The sequence below is a fragment of the Cryptomeria japonica genome, chromosome 10, assembly GCF_030272615.1.
Source record: "Cryptomeria japonica chromosome 10, Sugi_1.0, whole genome shotgun sequence".
Lineage (NCBI taxonomy): Eukaryota > Viridiplantae > Streptophyta > Pinopsida > Cupressales > Cupressaceae > Cryptomeria > Cryptomeria japonica.
In genome coordinates, this window is record NC_081414.1 from 560,821,777 (window position 1) to 560,846,147 (window position 24,371).

Below are 24,371 nucleotides of genomic sequence, written 5' to 3' on the forward strand. Positions count from 1 at the left end.
GCTCTTTGATAGCTTTCTCAATTTCTTCCTTATAGCCCCTTGGATGGCGGTAAGGGGTGGAGATTACTGGTTTTGCACCTTCTTCAAGTTCAATAGTGTGTTCAAAGCCTCTTTTGGGTGGCAGTCCTTTTGGGATGTCTTCTAACACCTGTTTATGCTTTCTAATAATGGGTTTAATATCAATATGAATGGCTTCCCCTTGGTTTGAATTTTGGTCTAGTACCATGCATTGGGCAGCCCACTCTCCTTGACTACGTCTAAAAATCCTTTCCATTCTTTTGGAGGTTACCATTCTGGTCGTGCCATCATGCAACCCTTTGATTAGTACCTCCTGCCCATTTTGAGTGAAACATAATTCCAATTTGGGGTGATCGAGGTAGAATCCTCTCAAGGAATGTATCCAAGGAATTCCTAGGATTACATCTGAATCCCCTAACTCGACCACATAGAAATCTTCTTTGGTAGGGTATTTCCCTAATGCTATGCTTAATTGAAGGATTTTTTGTTACATGAGGAAGTGGATCCATTGGCAAGGGCTACTTGGAACCCTTTAAACTCTTGTGTTGTCAGTTTCAACCTCTTAACCAAGCTTTTATCAATAAAGTTGTGGGTAGCCCCGCTATCCAGTAGTGCAATTACTCTCTGCCCTTTGATCACACTTTTGATTCTAAAGGGATGGTGTTTTGAGGCTACGGAAATTGCTGCTAATGATACTTGCACGTCTTCGGTAAGTTTTTTCTTTTTGCTTGGGGGTTCATTGAGTTCTTCTTCTTCATCGCTAGATAAGGCTTCCAAGTTGTGTGCTTGGCTCTTCCTTCCACATATGTGATCCGGTTGCCACTTTTCTTTGCACTTAAAACACAAATTTTTTCTTCTAAGCATATCTCTTTCATTTCCCTCTTTGCAAATGTGGCCACGTTCCCATTTCTCATGACAATGGTAACATACGTTCTTTCTCTTAAGTTCTTCTTTTTCTTTAGAGGTGTTTCCCTTTCTAGGCCATTCTTTAGTATATGTATTTTTAGTGAATGTTTTGGATGGTCTCTCCCAAGTTGAAGTGTCTTCTAGGCCCAAAGCTTTATCTATGGCATCATCTAGGGTAGGGGGTTTCAATGCTCTCATCAATCCTTTAATGGAGTCTTTGAGTCCCTCCACAAAAAGATAGGTGAGCCTGTCCTCATCCACTCCTGAGACCCTTACGGAAATTTTTTGAAATTCAGTGATGTATTCTTCCACTGTTCCCTTTTGTCTTAAGAGAGTTAATTCTTTGAAATCTTTTTGTGGGTGTTTCCTCTCAAATCTCTTAATGAGCTTCTAAGTGAACTCGTCATATGTTGTTATACCATCATGACCTTGTGTGAGGGTGCCATGATACCACCATTCATGGGCTAAACCTTCTAGGTGTAAAATGGCAAATTGGACTGCATCGTCTTCTGTAATAGGGCTGAGATTTAAATATGTATTAAGTTTTTGGATCCATGCTTGGGCTGACATTTTCCCTGAGCCATCAAAGTTAGGTATTGATAGTTTATTAACTTTGTGTTTTAGATCCCTGCTGATTGGTTTTCTCTTAGGGGTCTCATTTTTCTTTGCTTCACAAAATTCCCTAAAAGATACAACCTCTCTTACTTCCGGCCCTAATCTAGCGCAGGCCACGACCATTTCTTCTGTGTTATTCATGGAGGAGTTAGTGTTTGTTTCTTCCCTATTGTTTTCCTCTCTAGGTAGGAAATTGGGTTTTTGGATCCTGGAGCTAGAGGATGTATTATGAGTGTTTTCAGAATGATTAGAGTTTTCTTCTCTAACATTGGAATGATTCCTAAGAGTATTCATGGTGGTATTCATATCTTGTAAGGCTTGAAGCAAAGCCTGGCTTGTTTTTTCATTTTGCTCTATCAGAGCTTGAGTTTTTCTATCATTGTTTTCCATAAATGTTCTAAGTTCATTTTCCAATGGTTCACCCATGTGGTTACTACTTCCTCTGGTTCTCCTTTGATAAGTTTGCATTAACAACCCTTAACAGGACGGCAGAATCAGGCTCTAATACCAATTGTAATGTCCCCAAATCCGCAATCTAAAAAAAACATATAAACAATGTATTTCAACAATTGATTTTGATATGAATGATTTACCTAGAGTGTAATTAGCAAATTCTCTTAAGGTCACTTGTTATCAATAAGTCAATTCCCATATTTAGTTCCTAATGAGATCAAGAGGTCTAGCTGCAATAGGATGCCCGTAGCGCTTATCAGGCCCAAGGGCGGTACACTCCCCCTTGGCCCAACCGTCGGCAGACCTTTAGTCATCCGCAGTGGGTGGCCTACCTGACAGAGGCCTAGTTCCTGCTATCCTTGTTACTCTATTCTTCATAAATCTCATTGGGTTTGGATATGCAATTGCCTCATTCATTAACATGGTAATATCTTAATTCATTCCTACTAGTCCTTAATTGAATAATGTTGTTTATTTCTCAATTTGTAGTTGTAATCTATTTATTAGTTAATTTAGCACATGGAGGTTCATTAACATTGTATACCCGTATATATATATATATATATATATATATACACATATTATATGTTAATATATTATATTGATTTTCATTATATTAGTCTCTATACAATTGTATTCCAGCCACATCTATGTATATGCTATGTACTGAATTAAATAAACTACATACATTTATGTACTGATGATTTTGATGAACATCTACCCTTGGTATGTAACCCTACTGATTTATAAATAACCTTACTGCAGAATTAATATTGGCGGCTAAGTGACTTACCTGTGTCCCTTCCGCTTTTGACGTTATCCTTCACCCCATCCTATCTCCTGCGTACCTTTTTTTCTTCCCCCTCTTCCCCTCGAGTTATGCTTTTAATACCAGCGGGGGGGGTTGGGGCGGATCCAACCATGGGTCGTGACTGCTGAGGGAGGAGTGAGCGGTGGTGATTGTTGGAGTCACCGCTCCCTGGTCCACCCGAAACTCCTTTTGGCGCCTTAAACTATATGCACCGCATCACATACAATGTGATTGCTGGGTGCAATACGCTCGGTAACACATTATATGGTAAATGTTATGTATCAATAATTATATATTCAATTAACAACATTTTACGGTAAAGTTAAATTAAGAGTTAATAATTAAAACATGATCATTATATTAATATAAAAGGAGTCATTTCCGATTAAATAATGGAAGGTATAAATGTTATCTTTTATTAAATAATTACAAAAATGTGGGGTTATGACAGGGAGAGAGAGATACATGAAATGTAAATTCTAACTAAGATAACAGTTTCATCAAATAGACGGAAGCCTCCAAATAACAAGACTAAAGCATTACCAGCTACTCAAGCACAGTGTTTGCATAAATCTAGTGCAATCTTCAAAGGAAAATAAGATTTTTCATGTTATCAAATACGACATCAGAACTTTACATTCATAGTGAGTATTCAATAACCGAACTTAAGCATATAAAAGGTTCAGATTAACCATGCATAGAGAAAGGCAATCAGCCATTCCCTAATGGTGTGAACTGTGAGGATTCTATCAGGATGTTTGCTTGAAAATGCTATGTAAAGGAAATAAACATAAATGAAAGATTTCTAAATTAAGTGAAGAAGGAGACCATGCACTCACAAGGAAACTTGAAAACAGTCTTAATCTTTGCATTAATTCCTGTAAATTTCGCCAAAGCTTTTGCAACAATCCAAGAACTTCTTACAAAATGAGGGAAAACCAGTCCCTTAAATAGGCTTCAAAAAAGGATGAATGGCCCAGATCTAATCTAAACAAGTGGCCCAGATTCATCCATAAAGCATGGTTGTCCATACCCATAAATGGGAGGCAAATATCAACAACCACCCCAAAAGGAGCAATAACTACCCAAAAAGGTGATTATAGCAATTTCAGAAATAATCCAAAAAGGTGCCCACATAAAGTTTTACATTTTGTTGACTAAAAGTCAAATGTCACCTTTTGATGCAAAAGTGCACTTTTAAGACTTAGAGAGAAAAAAGCACTTTTAAGAAATCACTTTTTCTTTTCCAGCTCTAGATTCCTTTTCTAGAAATTCATCTTCACCATCCAAATATTCCCGCCATAGATCACGACCTGCTGCACATTCCTCACGAACATATTCCTGGAACCTGATGCATAATTTGAAAAGCAGACTGAATAGAGGCATAGGAGGATGGCGAATTTTATATTGCATGCCTTCGAGGTATTGGTCTACCTGCTTCAGACCATCTTGCCAACTGGAACGATTATGCTCAAAGCACAACATGTCCGAGTGGAATTGACCGACGAAGCCTAGGTCCTTAATGGAATAAGTGATCTTATCTGTTCCCAATCTCTCCTCCCAGTCTGGCGGTATCACTTCATCGGATTTGTCATTTACCCATCCCGAAACCATTGATCGAAGGATTATCTTGCCAAGTTCCTGCATGGTTTTCAGAATTACCTCGCATGCATTGTGTTCTCTATCAATGATTTCCTTCGCATCATTCTTCATGTTGATAGTCCAGTACCATTCCTTAAGAGTGCTGATGTTATGAGGATCTAGGATGGCTGTAATGTCCCTACTATTTAGAGATCATTAACCTGCAAAACAGATGGTTAGAACACCACAAACATATAAATATACATGTGTAAGTAATCAAAAAATTACAACTTAACTTCAATGCTCAATTAACATAATCATAATTTTAATCTAATAAAAAAGATACGAATGCCATACAAAGGTATGTCCTTAGGCGGCTATGAGGCTCACCTTCTTGGAACCCCTTGGTTCCAAGCCCTCCAGGATTTCAAGGATGAATTCAAATCCTGTCCTCTTACACCCAAGCCTTCCAAGGAAGACCCTTGCCTTTCCTTGCCTTGGATGATGCCTTCATCATCCAAGTCCTTAAGAGGGATCGGCCTGACCTTTGAGTCTTGTCTTGAGTATAACCTCTTATGCCCAAGCCAGCCAAGGAAGACCCTTGCCTTTCCTTGTCTTGGATAATGCCTTCATCATCCAAGTCCTCAAAAGGGATTGACTCGATCCTTCCCTTCTTGGTTGGGTTTGAATCAACCAAGCCTTGTATTTGCATAACATTTTTAGTTCATAAATATTCCTTTATGTTAACATGAACTCCTAATGCATTATTTAATTAACTTATATATGTATATCAACATGACATTTTCATCCTTCACATTTGCAATATGTTTCTTAAAATACCTTGTATTCCTAAATCCCTTTTGATATGCAGCTTATGTATATGACATTTACAAGATTACTTTTCCCTATGTTATAACTAGTGAATGTTATACCTTACAATGTGTATAAGTTCCCACTAAACAATTATGAACATGACCTATTAATGGTCTTGCCCGTTACCCCTTGTTTATTAATTAATACTAATTAACATTAATGGACCTTTACCCTTAATCCTAACTATTAATATTAGTAATAAAGGAAACCCTATGTATTATACCTTAACTTAATATTGGGTAGGGTCCTTACCTTGCTGTCCGCTGACCCTCCTCTTTATTTTCCTGCAGTCCGCTGACCTTCCTCTTATTTCCCTGCAGTCCGCTGACCTTCCTCCTATTTCCCCGTAGTCTCCTACCTTTCTTTTTCCCCCCCATAGCTTGATTGCTGCCTCCCTTAATACCCGTGAGGGGTTGTGCCCCTCCACGGGCCCCCTTCCGCATGAAGGGGTGCGGAGGTAACCGCAGCCTTAGGCTGTGGTTACCTACGCACCACTTCGTGTGGGGTCACCCAGCCTGTTTAGGATTGCTTTATTTTTTATTAAGTATTAAATGTTAATATATAAATTGCAATTTATTTCCTTTTTAATATATTAAGTGTTAATTATATTTCATACAATATTTCCTTCCTTTTTAATATACTAAATTATTAATTACATTCCTTTTTAAATATATATATAAAAAATATTATGTATAATTTCTTTTTTTAAATATATCCAAAATAAATTCGAAAATATATTTGAATACCTTTCCATTGAAATATTAGTTATTTAAACAACATTCTCTTTATTAAAATAAAATAAATATATTTCCTTTGGATTATTTATGTTAATTTATTCCTTTACAATATCCTCATCCCCGCAAGTGATTTTACATCTTGCGATACCGTAGGGTTATCACAGTCCCTCCGTCTCAATTTTGCTTGTCCTCAAGCATCTTTAGATCCTCCTCTCTTTCCCAAGTGGCATCCTCATCTAGGAGATTCCTCCATTTTATCAGGTGTTCGGTAATGGTCCGGTTCCTGAGTTCTCTTTTCCACGTATCTAGAATGATCTCTGGGTACAATGTGAGTTTCCCTTCATCATCTAGAGGAGGTAGTTCACTGCAAGGGACCAAGTGTTGTCCGAGTACTTTCTTAAGTCGGGAAACATGGAACACATTATGGATTTTACTACTTTTGGGAAGTTCAATCTCATATGCTACTTCTCCGATCCTCCGAATTACCTTGTAGGGTCCATAGAATCGGGGTTTCAATTTTTCAGTCCCATTCTTTTTGAGGGATGATTGCTTATAGGGTTGCAATCTTAGAAACACCAAATCTCCAACCTCAAATGACCGTTCTATACACTTCTTGTCAGCATAGATCTTTTGTTGGTTTTGAGCTTGATGTAAATTCTCCTTCAAGGTCTTCATGATGTCTCTGCTCTGTTGCACAAAGTTTTGTGCTTTTGGTAATTTGCTCTCTTGGGTTATTAGTTCCCCAAAGCCCGTGGCTTCATAACCGTACAAGGCTTGGAAAGGACTCATCTTTATTGACATATGGTGTGTCGTGTTGTAACAATGTTCTCCTAAGTGTAGCCACTTAACCCAAGCAGTCTGTTGCCCTGTAACATAGTTCCTTAGGTAGCCCTCTATCCATTTGTTTACTATTTCAGTTTGTCCATCGGTTTGAGGATGGTAACTGGTACTGGGGGTCAAGTTTGTTCCTGCCATTCTGAAGAGTTCCTGCCAAAATTGGCTAATAAACTTGTTGTCTCTGTCATTGACAATATTTAGAGGGAGTCCGTGGAGTCTGAAAATTTCCTTGAAGAATAGATCTGCTATTTGATAGGCCTTGTATTCCGTGGAGACTGCAAGAAAGTGGGCATACTTCGTGAGTCTGTCTACCACTACAAAAATGCTATCCTTCCCTTGCGTCCTTGGCAACCCTGTTATGAAATCCATAGAAATACTCTCCCATTTTTTATTAGGAATAGGTAGTGGCTGAAGTAACCTAGCGGGGTGGGTGAGTTCAGTTTTATTGCGCTGACATGTTAGGCACTCTTGTATATATTTTTGGACATCCCTTTTCTGGTCTTTCCATGCATATCGTTTCCTAATGTGTTTATAAGTTTTGTAGTACCCCGGGTGTCTTGCTAAGGGGTTATCATGAAATTCTTTGAGAGTTTTGCTTTTGAATCGAGTCTGAGGACTCAAGTATATTCTTCCTTTATACAAGATGAGATTTCCTTTAACTTTAAAATCTTCATTTGGAAGATTTTCCGCCAAGATTTCCTTTGTTTGTGGATCTTGGTTATATTCATTAAGGATCTCTTCTTTCCAGTCCTTTGAGATACTGGTGATGACGTTGAGGTGAATCCGTCGGGATAGTGCATTTGCCGCCACGTTATTTACCCCTTTCACATATTCTATATCAAAGTCGTAGGCTTGTATTTTGCTCACCTATTTTTGTTGTCTATCATTAAGGTCCTTCTGGCTCAGGAAGAAGCGTAGACTGTTATGATCAGTTTTCACACCAAATCTCCCACAGACAAGGTATTGGCGAAACTTGGCCAAGGTGTGCATTATGGCTAGCATTTCTTTGTCATAGATAGAATAGAGTTTTTCTGCTACGGTAAGTTTACGACTCTCAAAAGCTATGGGGTGTTTTTTTTGCATGAGTACGGCCCCAATTCCCTCCCCCGATGCATCACATTGTAGTTCAAAAGGTATAGAGAAGTCGGGAATGGCTAATACTGGACAAGTGCTCATGGTGATTTTGAGTTGTTCAAAGGCCTGTTGGGCCTGGTCATTCCATGCAAAAGCCCCTTTCTTTGTTAGATCTGTAAGGGATGTTGCAATTTTGGAGAACCCTTTTACAAAGCGTCTATAGTAGCTGCAAAGTCCCACAAATCCCCTTAATTGTGTTAAGGTCCTAGGGGTGAGCCATTCCTTGATGGCTTTGATCTTCTCTTCATCTACACTTACTCTTGCTTCACTAATTTTGTGTCCCAGGTAAATGATTTCTTTCATCCCAAATTCACATTTGGAGGCTTTAGCATATAATGATTTAGACTCCAAGATGTTTAATACCTCTTCGATGTGCAGGAGGTGTTCTTCCCATGTTTTGCTGTAAATGAGTATGTCATCAAAGAATATTAGAAGAAATTTCCTCAACTGTTGCCTGAACGTATGATTCATACAAGACTGAAAGGTGGCTGGAGCGTTGGTGAGACCAAACAGCATGACCAAAAATTCGAAATGTCCATAGTGACATCTGAATGCTGTTTTGGGAACATCCTCTTCCCTCATTCTAATCTGATGATATCCTGACCTTAGATTGATTTTAGAGAAGTATTTTGCTCCATGGAGTTCATCCATGAGTTCATCAATCCTTGGGATAGGGTACCTGTTTTTTATAGTCTTCTTATTCAAGGCTCGGTAATCTATGCACATTCTCATAGTTCCGTCTTTCTTCTTAACCAATACTACTGATGAAGCAAAAGGACTGCTGCTTGGTTGGATGTGTCCCATTTCTAATAATTCCTTTATGTTTTTTTCAATCTCCTCTTTGAATTTGTGTGGGTGGCAGTAGGGAGTGGTAATGACAGGTTTTGCTCCTTCCTCTAATTCAATGGAGTGCTCAAATCCCCTTTTTTGGGGTAACCCGGGGGAATGTCCTCGAAGACCCTTTTGTGTCTTCTAAGGATAGGTTGTATATCCCTTTGAATGTCTTGGCCTTCGGTTGGAGATTTGTCCAAGATCATACATTGGGTGACCCACTCTCCTTGATCGTGTCTAAGGATTTTCTCCATTTTGTTGCATGATACTATTTTTGGAGAGCCGTCGGGCACCCCCTTCAATGTTATCTCCCTTCCTTCATGCTGGAAGCATATCTCTCGGTTTGGACTATCCATGGTAAATTTTCCCAATGAATTTATCCATGGCATTCCCAAAATGATATCGTTCTCTAGGTTTACCACAAAGAAGTTCCTTGTAATGGTATGTCCTCCCAAGGTGACTTCCAATTGAGGTATAATTTGAGTGCACTTGTCCAGGACTCCGTTGCCCATGATCACTTTAAATCCTCCAAATTCTTGGGTCTTTAATCGTCTCTTTGCTGCTAAATGTTTGCTAATGAAGTCATGGGAGGCTCCAGTGTCCACTAATGCGATCACTTTCTGCCCCTTGATAGTTCCTTTGATTCTGAAACATCTATTCTCACTTCCTTGAGTGATTACTGCCAAAGTACTAGGTGTATTGTTTTCAAATCTGGTTCTTTTATAAGGTCTTTTCTCTTCTTGTATTTCTTCTGTGTTGTTTAGCTGTCCTCTTTTACAATCATGGCCTCTCACCCATGGGGCTTTGCATTTGAAGCATAACCCTTTCTCCATGAGCTCGTCTCTTTCCTTGCATTGGTGATTAAAGCTCCAAGGTTTTTTGCACAAGTGGCAAGGTTTTTCTCGGCAGTCTCTCTGGGGTCCCTCGTTCTTGTGCGGAGTTTTGGTTGAGGTATTCTTGGGGACATTAAATTCGACCATCCTGGTTTTCTTAATGGCTTCTCCTAAGTTTTGTGGTTCTAAGGATTTAACAAAATTCTTAATGGGGTTCTTCAACCCTTCTAAAAACATGTAGGTAAGCCTTTTCTGGGATAGGTCGGGGACCATTACTGACAAGTTTTGGAATCGATCTACATAATCTTCAATGGTCCCTACTTGCTTAAGGTGTGTTAGCTCTTGGAAGTACCATTCAGAATCTTTCTGGTCGAACCGGCTGATGAGCCTTTGGGTAAACTCATTGTAGTGGAGACGTTTTTGTGTCCTAGGGTAATGAGACTGTTATGCCACCAATTATGGGCATTGCCGGTGAAATGTAATATGGCAAATTTTATAGCATCTCCTTCGGTCATTGGGCTGTATGATAGGTAGGTGTCTAATTTTTGTACCCAAGCTTGGGCCACATCCTTCCCTGCCCCATTAAAACAGGGTAGGGACATTTTGTTAATTTTAGCTTTGAGGTCGTTACACATTGGTTTCTTCCTTCTACCCTCATTTGTCTTGGACTCAAAGAAATCCCTGAAGGACACCACCCTCTGAACTTCTGGTTCCAACCTAGCATAAATTTGGGCGATTTCTTCCAACCCAAGTATGGTCGGTTCCTCCTCCTCCCTCCCCTGTTCTTCCCTAGGGAGAAATTCGGGAATTGTTTGCCTAGAACTCTAAGGCGATCGTTCGTTGTCAGCGTAATTAGAGTGCGTCTCTCTTCTAGGGTTTGACATATCTCTATTGTTGTTGTTGGTACTTTGGAGGATTAACTGGCTCATTCTTTCAAATTTCTCATTGGTTTGCTCCATGAAGGTCTGGAACTGTTTGACTAGTTGATCAGCCATTGCTTTTGTTCCTTTCTTCCTCTGATATGTGATCATAAATGAGGAACGTTTCCCACAGGATGGCAAGATTATGCTCTGATAGCACTGTAATGTCCCTACTATTTAGAGATCATTAACCTGCAAAACAAATGGTTAGAACACCACAAACATATAAATATACATGTGTAAGTAATCAAAAAATTACAACTTAACTTCAATGCTCAATTAACATAATCATAATTTTAATCTCATAAAAAGGATACGAATGCCATACGAAGGTATGTCCTTAGGCGGCTATGAGGCTCGCCTTCTTGGAACCCCTTGGTTCCAAGCCCTCCAGGAATTCAAAGATGAATTCGAATCTTGTCTTGGGTGTAACCTCTTACACCCAAGCCCTCCAAGGAAGACCCTTGCCTTTCCTTGCCTTGGATGATGCCTTCATCATCCAAGTCCTTAAGAGGGATCGGCCTGACCTTTGAGTCCTGTCTTGAGTATAACCTCTTATACCCAAGCCAGCCAAGGAAGACCCTTGCCTTTCCTTGTCCTGGATAATGCCTTCATCATCCAAGTCCTCAAAGGGGATTGACTCGATCCTTCCCTTCTTGGTTTGGTTTGAATCAACCAAGCCTTGTATTTGCATAACAGTTTTAGTTCATAAATATTCCTTTATGTTAACATGAACTCCTAATGCATTATTTAATTAACTTATATATGTATATCAACATGACATTTTCATCCTTCACATTTGCAATATGTTTCTTAAAATACCTTGTATTCCTAAATCCCTTTTGATATGCAACTTATGTATATGACATTTACAAGATTACTTTTCCCTATGTTATAACTAGTGAATGTTATGCCTTACAATGTGTATAAGTTCCCACTAAACAATTATGAACATGACCTATTAATGGTCTTACCCATTACCCCTTGTTTATTAATTAATACTAATTAACATTAATGGACCTTTACCCTTAATCCTAACTATTAATATTAGTAATAAAGGAAACCCTATGTATGATACCTTAACTTAATATAGGGTAGGGTCCTTACCTTGCTGTCCGTTGACCCTCCTCTTTATTTTCCTGCAGTCCACTGACCTTCCTCTTATTTCCTTGCAGTCCGTTGACCTTCCTCCTATTTCCCCATAGTCTCCTGCCTTTCTTTTTCCCCCCCGTAGCTTGATTGCTGCCTCCCTTAATACCCGTGAGGGGTTATGCCCCTCCACGGGCCCCCTTCCGCATGAAGGGGTGCGGAGGTAACCGCAGCCTTAGGCTGTGGTTACCTATGCACCACTTCGTGCGGGGTCACCCAGCTTGTTTAGGATTGCTTTATTTTTTATTAAGTATTAAATGTTAATATATAAATTGCAATTTATTTCCTTTTTAATATATTAAGTGTTAATTATATTTCATACAATATTTCCTTCCTTTTTAATATACTAAATTATTAATTACATTTCTTTTTAAATATATATATAAAAAACATTATGTATAATTTCCTTTTTTAAATATATCCAAAATATATTCGAAAATATATTTAAATACCTTTCCATTGAAAAATTAGTTATTTAAACAACATTCCCTTTATTAAAATAAAATAAATATATTTCCTTTGGATTATTTATGTTAATTTATTCCTTTACAATATCCTCATCCCCGCAGGTGATTTTACATCTTGCGATACCATAGGGTTATCAAAATGGTGGGTAATGCAAGAATCTGTGCATGGGTCCAGAAAAGAGCGCTCATGAGGGGAAGAGTAGTGGCAGCCACTTCTTGGATGTGGAGGGATTCCCTCTTTACCTCTAATAACTTAACCAAAGTGCTTTCTCGGTGGCGAGCCATTTCCTTCACTTCCTCAAGGATTCGTTCTCCCCTTTTTCTGATACCTTGTATCCATTCCTTGACGGCCCTTGCGGTGTCCCGTACTCCTTCAAATTCTGTTGTGGTCCTCTGTGCCAATGCTATCGGGGGAATGTGGGATTCAGAGGCATTGTGTAATGGTCTCAGGAGTTGATCGATGTACCCTTCGGCCTGCTCAGCACGAGCTCAATACATGTTCTTTTCAGCTGTTATTTCTTCAAGCTGCCTGAGTATATTCTACACTGAATCTTTGAATTCTTCTTTTTCTTGCTCCTTAGTGGCTCGTCCAATGGGGACAGTCGTGATGCTATAATCTGCCAGTGTAATCTGATCTGTTGGCTTGTCCACAGGTGGGGCGGCAATGTGAAGAGTGCGGTTCCTTTGCTCGTCTTTGGTCACTCTAGAATATGCCTTGGGCTTTTTCTTCCCCTTAGCTTTCGTTTGGTCTATGCGTGAGAAAATGTCCTCTAGATCAATAGGCGGTTTGGTGGCGGCCTTGCGCTGGGCTTTGGCAATCAACCACTCTTGAGGAACTGTCTGGGTTGACGATAAGGTTAAGTCTGCATTCTGTTCTTTGAGGTTTTCAGCCGACTCGTCACCGATTTGCGGCTGTTTTGTTACCGGAGGGGTGGGGAAGGTGCCAAGTTGCTTACTTGCAGCTGAACTTTCTCCCATTTCACTGAACAGTTGTTTGGTATCTTCACGTGATGGTTGTTCCTCGATCCTTTCGAGCTCGCGAGTCTCCTCTATCCTTTGCTCTCCTTCGACAGTAGAGTCATCTTTGGCCGTATTGTGGAGCAGCAACTCATGGCGGCTCTGTTGGGTGGGTTCATGCACCTCGATCCCTTGAATGGATGGAATCTCTCCTTCCTCTATTTGGTTACTTGGTTGGGTTGATTCAATGGCCCTTAGCTCAGCTTCTAACATGTCGGGTGTGGGAGGGTCATTAGTTCCAAACACATCAATGTCACTTTGGGAAGGCGGAGCAGGTATATAATCTAATTCCACTACATCGTCGGACGAACTAGGGTCCTTTGACGATGAAGTGACCTCTGGTCTCCTTATCGGAATCTTTTCCCTTCTCGTTCTCTTCGACGTCCGAGTCCCTCTGCATGCCCTAGCCTTCTTTCTCTTCGCAGGTTTCTCAATTTCTTCTCTGGGTGCACTGGACGTTCCTTCATCTTCGGAAGACTGAGAATCAAGGCTGCCCATTAGGTGGTAAGTGAACTGGACTCCCTCATGAATTAGCCTCTCAATCTGCTGATGTAACCATTGGTCTGTGTATCTTGTTGGGGCTGCCATGACTGCCTCAAAATCAGTGATTGGGTCCTGGGACCAACCAACACCTGGCAAAAGATGCTATACCGCCTCAAATTCTCGGACCTGGAGGCAGTTCCCTGAATCTGTGAGTTGATCTGGGACCTGACGGTATTCAAAGAGCCGCATTTGCTGCACACTCAGCTTGGAATATTCACGTCTCCGGACCTCATAGTCATCAGAGCAATTCTTCCAATAGTCTTCAACTGATTCATTTGCTCTGTACCGCCTGCCATAGGGTCTCTTTGCCAGATTATCGTGATCGAAATATTTTCTCAGAAAATGGTCCTGTAGGCCATAAGAGGCCAGCTCTGCGAGGGATTCCTTTGCTAGGGTAGGGGTCTTCAGGTGGACATAATGGTTACCTATGATCATGGGGAACGTGAATCCAGCCTTCTTGCGTTCTCTGAGTAAGATGCCAGCCGGACGTGACTGCCTTGCGACCTCTATAAGAATTGTTTTGTCGGTTGGGTACTGTGGAAGTCAAAGAGGGGCACCATCAAAGCCCGCTATTCGGATAAAAGAGAACCTTGGGAACTGAATGAACCAGGCTCCATACCTTTGCACTAGAATAGTAGCTTGCTCTGAGAGCCTTATGTGTAATCCTCCCTGCATTAGCCTGACCAAGCGCATTGTGAAGGCATCATTGACGCGCTCATATTGGCCAACTGCATAAGCTGGGCTGCTCTTTTCTCTCTGAGCTATATCTTGGTAATGCAGCTGTGGGTAACAATCATAGACCTTTACCTGACCAGACCCATTCTGGATTTCACCTTTCATTATCAAACCTGGCAGCGGCTGGTTCTTGGCGAACATGTAGACCAAATAAGAGGTCATAATGAAGTATTTCTTGGTTTCAAGCTCAATCAGCTGAGTGTGAATGTTGTTGCTTATGATCTGGGCCCAGTCAAACTTAGACTTCCCAACGAAGACTTGCTCTGTGAAATAGAACATCCACTCTTCAAAGTAGTTGGATTTAGGAAGTCCCATAACTCGGCTAAGTAATGTGACCATATCCCCATGTTCACTATGAAAATCACTTCTTGGGGTCTTTTTCACAATTCTGGTGCTTGGAAGCCTTCTCTCCTTGTACCACTCTTCGTTGATCAGTGCTTTGCATCCGGCCGGATTCATATCATATGCCCCTTGTGCTTCATCTATGGTTGTGGCTGCGGGATTGTTTGGGAAGGGAATGTTGAATGCGTCGCCGATGGCCTCAGGAGTGATGTTGGCGATGGTCATATTCTCAAGGAGCACCAATCTGGAATTTGGCTGATAGTGCCGGGCAACCTCTACCACTAACTCATAGTTCTGTACTGCTGGAGGAAATCCTGCCGCCTGGGCGATGCCACTTTCCACCATCTGTCTAGGCTTGCCATATGCATTAGGGGAGAAGACCCGATTCCTGAAGTCCTGAATGTCAATATGGCCTAGGTCAGTATCACCGATATTGTCCCAGACACTCTGAACTTTTGACTCCCTTAATCCTCCTCTTTGACACTGATACTTCATCCTTTCAACTTTGCGTAAGATATCGGATTTGGGTGCTCGCGATGTCTCGGCTGCAGCGGGCGTCTTTGATGATTCTACCGCCGATTTAGGCATTTATCCTGCACAACCGGATGCGGATTACGAGGTGATAGAAAAGAAGTAAGGCGGGTTAGATAGAAAATACTCCAGTATTCAAGGATTAATTCAAAATATAGACTGGACACGGAGCGACATTTCTAGCTAAGAGCTTGATTGATTTGAACCAAAGTATTTATGAAGCTTTTGATCGCGAATTTATACTTAAGCATTTTGGATTTATTTTCAATAGGGACAGAGCTCGAAAAATTCTCCTAAGTTTGAAAATGCAATTTCTAGTTATTCCTTAGGAGCAAATTCTAAATTTTGACTGCTTTGCACAACGTTTTACAAGCGAAAAAGATGCAGATTTCGAAAATTTAAACATTTTAATCAGATTTCGCACATACGTCTATTTGATTTATAAGCATTTCAGATGATCAAGAAAGACAGAGCGTACTTACCTAACGAAAACGGATGACGAGGAATTGCCTGACCTCGCTACATAAAGATGAATGGACAACTCTGCAAATTTTGAATTCCAACGGTTATCTTCTTAATTCAAATTTTCGCGGTTGCTGTTTGAAAGGAATTTATCATGTTAAACGGTTTTTACCTCGGGCAATTGGCAATCTGAACTTGAATGTGAATGGTTTGCAGTGTTTTATCTTGAATGCAAAATGCACGAAATTGGCTCTGTCTCCCTTCCAAAATCGGATGTGATCCTCCTTTACATGAAATTCAGCAGTATGGAGAGGGTTTTCAAATTTGAATGGCGTTTTATCTTCTCATTTTCGGACCTTCTGCCGAGGAATTGCCCGACCTGTGTCTATCTTCCAACTCGCGACCTTGGTGATATGGAGGCCCTTCCAAAACTTAAACTTCGTTTTATCTAACCCTAGGGGCAAACTTCGGACTAATTAACGTTTCTTGCAAGCTATACAAACCTCGGAGCTATGGCGTCTTTCGCGATTTTCGTGTCTTTGGCGAATTTCGGAGTGTTAAACGTTTTGGGAATTTTAGGAGCTTTCCACGTTTTGGCGAACTGGAGGCATTTTCGGACCCTGCATGGCCTTTTGCAAGTTATACAAACTTCCGATCCTTAAGGTGTCCTTCGCAATTTTCACAGATTTTCGGAGCTCAACGCCTTTTGGCGAATTTCGGACCTAAGGCACCTTTCGCGAGTTTGAAGATTTTCGGAGTTTTAGCACACTTTAACGCCTTTGCGATTTTGGAGTTTTCGCGTTTTGGTGACCCAAAGGCATTTTCGGACCATCTGTTTATTTTGCAAATTTCGAAGAATTTCGGACCACTTGGCCCATTTCGCAAATTTCGGAGTGTTTAGATGTTTTTGCTACTTTATCATTTTTTCGATTTCGGCTCCAGGGTCCGAAATTGGAGGACTTAAGTGAATTTCGGACCATTGAACACTTTTTGCAAATTTTACGAATTTCGGACCATTTGGCCCATTTTGCAAATTTCATGAATTTCGAGGCTTAAGGCGTTTTTACCATTTGTCCAGAATTTCGGACCTAAACCACCTTTTTGCAAATTTATATGAAACTTCGGATTTCGGCCCCAGGGTCCGAAATTGGATGCTTTAAGTGAAATTCGGACCATTTGGGGTCTTATGCAAATTTTCCAAGCATTTTCGGACCTTAAGCCAGTTTTGGGAAATTTTGAATTTTTTGAAATTTAACCCCAGGGTCTGAAATTCGGCCCCCAGGGCGATTATGGCAATCTTTTAACCTCGTGAAGTTTTAACATTTTTGGCCTCTAGGTCCGAAATTCGGTGACTTAGGCAATTTTGGGAGTTTACGCGAAATTTCGGACCTTGGATCAGTTTTTACAGTTCAACAAATTTTGAAATTTCTCTTAATTTGACCTGAAAGTCCACAATTTTACTCCTAGAGCGATGTTGGCGATTTAAACTTTCTCCTCGAGAAGCGCGAGCTTGGGCACTTGGGCAAGCTTTGCAACCTTAGCATTTTGGCCAGGAAAGTCGCTCCTTCATCAGTAGGCGAAAATCATCCTTTATTCAAATCTCATAAACATCGCAAGGACAAACCTTATGCAATCTATCTCATCGCTCTCAGGTGAAAAATGACAATTTTGGGTCCTCGTGTGACCTTCAGATGCACTACTCTTGCTTGGCGGGCTTCGCCATCCTCAATCATCTTACGCCCACTCAAGGCGATTTCACAATTTTGAACAAACTCTTGGCATTCATGCCCGAGGGCTAGACTAGCCTGATGGACTCATCGGCTCTTTCCATTGACATCACCACTTCACTGACCAGTCGCGGGCCTGCTCGAAAGGACGCGAAACACTGCGTGAAACTCAACAGGGCGAGAACGAAAGGCTCAAAAACAGGAAGGGGGAACCTATCGGCGACAGGGAGCGTGTGCAACGCACAACAGTGATCTTCTTCAGAAGGTATCTAGCGAGGTCTTGTGGCATAGTAGTCACCACATGTCTAGATTGATCCTCTCCACCTATCTCTTCAACATATGCAATCTTGAACTCAATCTAACTATCAAACTCTAGAAAAGGCTAGAGGTATTGAAAGAAAATCTCACCCACCAACTCGACTTACAAGTCCACAATTGATATTAGTGTGGTATCTCGTGGTGGGAATACTAATGACCATCTTTATCAATTGATCCTTTGGCTGACCAAATTCAATGTTTGAATCTAAAAAGAACCATCAAGGTTTGGATCTTATAGCAACAAATTGTTCTCAAAGTAAACATGCTAAACAATATCATCTTCTAGTAGAAAATTTTGCCATCCATCATCTTCTGATATAAAAGTAGGAAAGGGAACATGATCTTCTATTGTTTCTGGTTCATCTTCCTTGATATCTTCTTGACATCCTTCAATTTTGGCATTCGCTCTATCATTAATTTGATTCCCTTCACATATAGCATCAACAAATTTTACCATAAACTCATCGAAAGTTTCTAATTTTTCAATACCATCATCTTCATTGTTCATAAATGAATGTTCCATGATCTTCTTTGTACCTATATCTACTTACATAGAAGCCTTGAAGGTTCATCATTAATATAGCATTATCATATATTCTACTACAACCTTTCCTAGCATAAGTTCATTGAAAATTGTTAGATCTTGGACACCTCCATTGTCATGGGTAGGATGTGTTGAAGATGAAGATGAGGATGAGTCAAAAATAAAAATAAGTGTCCTTGACTGAGGACTCGCTCTCGAGGTGCTGCAAAAAACTATCAATATTTGGTAGTGAATCTTGAACATGGACTTTTGATCTGATGAATGCATCAAAGGCTAAATTATCTTCAATAAAAATAAAATCTTGTTTTTGATCTAACTATGATGCTTCTTTCATGTCCTGAACAAAAACACTAACCCTTGATTACCAAGTCTTTGTCTCTTCCACTAATACCAAATGAGATTTTTTTATCATGAGTTCTTCTAGAAACTTTGAAATTTGAAGTTGTAATCAATTGAGAGAAGATGGTTCTCTCTTCTTCTATTATATTTGATGCAAGCTCTTCAAACAACCCTTCAAATGACAAAAAGAACATTTGGATATTATCATCATGCTCTCTGATGTATTTGACGACTTCTTGTTTATAATTTTCCTCTTGAGGTATTTGTGTGACTTATCCTCGTTGGAGAATATATGCAAGACTTGTATAACATCAAATTCCTCCTCCATCAATAGTCCTTCCTTAGCTACAAAAAATTTGAGCAAAGCAACCAATATTTATGTTTCTAGTAGATACTCTTGTTCCACCTATAGTTCTTGATTATGCAAACGCATTACATCATTCAATGTATGGTTATGAAAATTATTTCTTACCTCTTCAAGTTTATATTTGATATATCCCATCACAAAGCTGACATCAGATTTGTCTCAAAAAATTTCAGGATTATCTAAAAATCCTTGACCTTCATTTGAAGCTACCAATATTTGCATAAATCTATGCATTTCAAGACAACTTTACCATCATGTTACTCATTACATGGAACAAGCAATATATATGTGCAAGAGATGACACTTTTGTCACTTGCCTTTACCCACTTGGAGGCTGACCCATCAATAATTTTGTTAGGAATATTAATACTTCTTCCCTATGAAAACATTGAAGAAGGAACAGTGCTAGGAGGAAGCAACCCCTTGAGAATGGGGAGACATAGGACCAATCACACGAGAAGCAATAAGGACATGGGGCACATCTGAACGTTGAGCCACAAAGATTCTCGAGTCCAACCCACCAAGATATGCCACCACTAGAATAGAAGGGGCCAAACCAACAACAAGCAAAGGCAACAATTCTAGGGCCACACCAAAAGCAGCCAAAGGTGGCGAGCTCCCATCAGAACTTGAACCCACCTCACATAACACATTATTATTTGTAGGGCAAGGAGAGAAGAGGAAACCTCTCTTAAGGCCCAAACTAGAGGAGCCAAAAAAGCCCAAAAACTAGTCCTCTAGAACTCCCGAGGAATGCACAAACTTTTTGGAAGCAATAGAGCCAACACTTATGCAAGCATTTAACCAGAGATCTAATAGTTTAATGTCTTCAATAGCTGGAGGATTACCCCAATTGTCATAAATAGAGTCCTCATCACCGCTATGCTCATTGTCCCCTCCTTCTAAGCACTCCTCACTCCTGCTCAATGCCCGTTCAAACATGTCGCTCTTCCCGCTCTCCATAGCTTGTAGTATAAGCATAATTATATGGTTCATTTAGTTAACACTTATAAGACAAAAGCTAATTATAGAAAAGTTTCTCTAAGTTAGGATGCATAGATGTCAACTATATAATTTCATGATTTTGTATAATTATGAGGCCCCTATAGGAAGCATGCCTATGCAAAGCATTTTGATACTTCTTGCTTCATTCTCCAACATATCAACACACAAATATTTGTTATACCATTGCATGATAAGGACTAGTATGACTTTGTATACAAGGCCACCATTTGGAATTAATAAACAATGCCTTTTTGTAGTGAACATCATGAAAGAGGAACCAACACACTACTGCATTCAAATTGAATTGGACATGAAAAGGCCCATAATTACCAAAAAAAATATGCTATTTATGTTTTTTTTCTACTTCAGCCACTCAAATGACAACATTAGAACCAATATAAATAGTAAATACACATTTTTGAAACACAAAGCAACAAAGAGAATGTATTTTAAATCAAATAGAACATAAAAAGGTATAGTGAGCATTGATATTAAAATCATGGCAAAAATAATGAAAGGAGCAGTAACTTGAGCTATTTTGCATGTATTCTATAAACATTCAAACCAAAACAAACTGTTGTGTGCAGCAGGCATTTGATAAAACTAACAATTTATTCAACACAACTTAGCAAACTTATTTTTAACAGTTGTGACTTGTCTCACAATGGATATGGAACCTAATGTAGGTGGTTACTTGCCAAGCCATGTGATATACAAGAAATCTTAACTAGATAGTTGTCATGACACAAAATTAAATAGTTCACTAATAGCAGGCCACTGCAAACACAGACTGTAATACCTTTTGAACCTGAGTTATTTGGTTGCAAAATAATTCTTACCAACAGCTTCAACCAGGCACAGAACCATTTGTCCTGTATGAATGCCTTTGACACAGCTTGCCCAATAAACCTTGAATGATTCAACAATATACATACAACCCTGTTCCATCACACAATAACTAAATAAAATGAGAAAATACACCATGAAAGCTAAAGATATACTAATTATCCTAATCATGTTACCCCTAATTATATCATTTACCAATACATGAACAATCACCAGACATAAAAGTGAAATCAAATATACAATGATATTAATAGTTTCAACTATTAATATCTTTTTTATATTTTCTTTTTTTGGGAAATACAAGTTATATTACTCCAAAAATGTTTAGATCAGTCCAACAAAGTCACAAGGAAAATATCTTCCTTAAAAAGATATAATATCTAACAATTGACTGTCTTTTCTTGGAGGTTTCATTTTTTGGGAAAATATCGAGCCTCAAATATTTGGGAAAGCATAAATGCCATTTATCAGCAATAAAATATAAATCAAGCAAACTAACAAAAACAAAAGACCTTATGTTTTTAGATATTTAATTAGAAATTTGTTCCTCTTCCTAGAATTTTTAAACTACAAATTGAAGTTTTGTTTAACTTCCAACTGGTGAACTTAATGAACCCCTTGGCACACCATAATGAAAACATATAACATTGAGAGTGTCAGAAAGTTTTCATTCATTAGGAAGCATTAAGTGTTCTAATTTGAGAGTGTTGCCCAGGTCCATACCAAGAGACTAGTCCTAGGCAACAACAAGAAACTCACATTAACTTTGATTGAGGATCCTTAGACCCTCAGAAAATGGATATGCAATAAGACTTTTTTAAGGACATTAGGATATCAGCCTTTGTAGGACAGTTTATGCTTACCTTCTTTTGATCTCATGATTGCCCCATCCCAGCTTCTTGCAGATTAGATTTTGAAGTTCAATCAAAATTTAACTTGACCTAGCTAACCACTAGGGGTTCCCATCTTGGGTTGGTTTGAATCATCAAGTAGTGGTATCTCTACATGTACCACTACCTTCCCATCTTGAATTGACTTGAATCTTAAAGTAGTGGTATCTCCACATGTACCACTACCTTAAGATTAAATCCTTTAATATAGATACCATTACTTCAACATTGAATCCTCTAATATAGATAACACTACTTCAAGACTCAACCCTCAACTAAAGATACCACTAACAAATTCAACCCTTTACTATATATAACACTAATTCAGGAGTCAATCCAATCCAAGATTCCACAACTTCAAGATTCAATGTAAACCAAGATGGGAAACCCCAATGGTTGGCTAGGTCAAGATGAGTTTTATTGGGACTTCAAAGTCCAATCTAGGAGAACTTATGGTAGGAGAAATTATAAGATCAAGAGAAGCTAAACATCAAATCTCCTTTGTATGAGTGGACATCATTGAGATTAATGAGAGTTAGACCACCTTGAAATCCACCTTTACACTTCAAGATTGTGGTCATTCAATAATTAACTGTAGGCATGTTGCCAAAGCCATGTTGCATAATTCTATCTTGACTAATGTTATTTGGACTATAAAGTATAAACGACTATATGATATAAAGAGAAAATAACTTTGCATGTTTTCATATGTTGTCTAATTGCATTGGAATTCAATTTTTAGATCTCATTCATATATAAACTTTGCTTTAATGGATCTCTACATTGTAAGGGGATATTTTTAATGCCTCTATCCTCAGTACCATATCATTTAGTGACATGAATGGTCAAAATGGATACCTAGATGCCTGATGGTGGCAGCAAGACCTAAAAGTGACACCTAGAGATATTTATAACTAGTATCCAACAACAAAAAAAATTTCAAGACTGCCCAAGTTTGATATGAAGTGGCTAAGGTAGAAAGAAGATGTGCTCATCAATTTTCCAGCCTCTTGCAGGAGCAAAATGATGTTTCCGATTCTTTACTATGACAGGAAAACTTTACATATGTATGATAGTGGGTTTTTAATAAATTCATGATACCCCCGTTTCATGCTTTCACGTTATCCTTCTTTAAATATCGTAGATTTAAGGCAAAACAATAGGCAGCGTAAATGACAGCTTTGCAAGTTTCTATGGTTGGGGTTTGTAGTTCTTCTAAGAATTTCAAGTTTCCAAAGGTGCTCGAAAGTTTACAAACACCTTATCGGTTTCTGTTTTTTAAATAAATTGATAGTGATAATTCTAAGATTTCTCCATGTTTTGTAGAGGTTTTCAAAAGTGTCAAATCCTAGGAGATATTTTTCAATCTTCGAATGGGTTAAGACAGTTGACATCAATTTCAGCCAGTACGATGGTTGGTGAAGTTTCATGGTGGTTAGGGTTTCAAATATAAGATCTAAAGATCTTCAAAAGCAAAAAGATGCTTCAAAATCATACAAGGGATTCATGCGTAAAATTGCTATTTTTCGCATTTGTTGTTTCTAGTTATTATATTTCCATACTAAGGATCAAAGCCTATTTTTAGATCACTTTAACTCGAAGTTTTGTTTATTAGTTATTTAGAGTAAGTTTTCTTTAAAGTATATTGCTTTCTTATTTTTCTATAGCTTTTTTAGTGTTTTTTATTTAAACCATGATCCCAAAAATATTTATTTTCAATCCCTAAATTTGGGTATCTTTTGTAACCTGTAAATAAGTGCTTTGGGCACAAATGATGATTAATGAGAGTAGTATTTATATTTATGCTACAACAATTGGCATTCAAGTGCTAGATTTGGATTTTATGTGCATTTAGCATGTTTAGATAGCATTGGTTGAAATAAAAGTGACGAATAATGTTAGGATTTGTATTAACTATATGATTCATCTTATTTGTAACTTTGCATGCATCTAAGTTATTCAAATTTCAAGCTATGAAATCTTTTATTGTTTGTGTGTGTTAGAACTTAGAAGTAATTCACTTATCCTATTTTTGAGTATGCAAATTTACTAGTCCATAATTTTAGACAACAAGGAAGCATTTTTTGTGTCTTGTTTAGTTGATATTTTATTCAGTTGCAAGCATTAAAATATAAAATATGATTTGTGAGAGAAGAACCATGTTGGACCTCGTGCTTATTCTCAAGACAAATATATAGGGCAAGGTTTATTTCAATTATTTCATTTATGCAAACTGCCCTCAAAGAAATCTTGTATAGTGTTTATAATTATATATTTTATTCATAACTTAGAGTCTAGGATTAATTTAATTTTTCCAAGGAGCTTCCCCTTAGAATTTGACGAGAGGTTCATCCTTGCATACATGTTGCGTTGTCTCAAGAGAGTCAAATTAAACTGCTAACAATGCAAAAAGACTTTCCACAGAACCCTAGCCTCCACTATTCTTACAATAACTTCTATGCGAGGGCTTCTCCTTTACCTCTTCTTCAATCCCCCAAAATTCCTTGGAAGAATGCAAACATCCAATATAACTAGTAGGA

General features: G+C 38.8%; 1 protein-coding gene across 1 annotated transcript in view; it reads right to left on the reverse strand.

Annotated features, from left to right (window-relative positions):
- Window positions 1-21,043, reverse strand: part of LOC131859067 (uncharacterized) — a 57,581-nt gene extending 36,538 nt beyond the window's left edge. Inside the window, exon 1 of the mRNA XM_059212589.1 lies at window positions 20,935-21,043. Within this exon, the coding sequence (XP_059068572.1) occupies window positions 20,935-21,043 (109 nt within the window). The remainder of the gene's footprint in view (window positions 1-20,934) is intronic.
- Window positions 21,044-24,371: the final 3,328 nt, after the last annotated feature.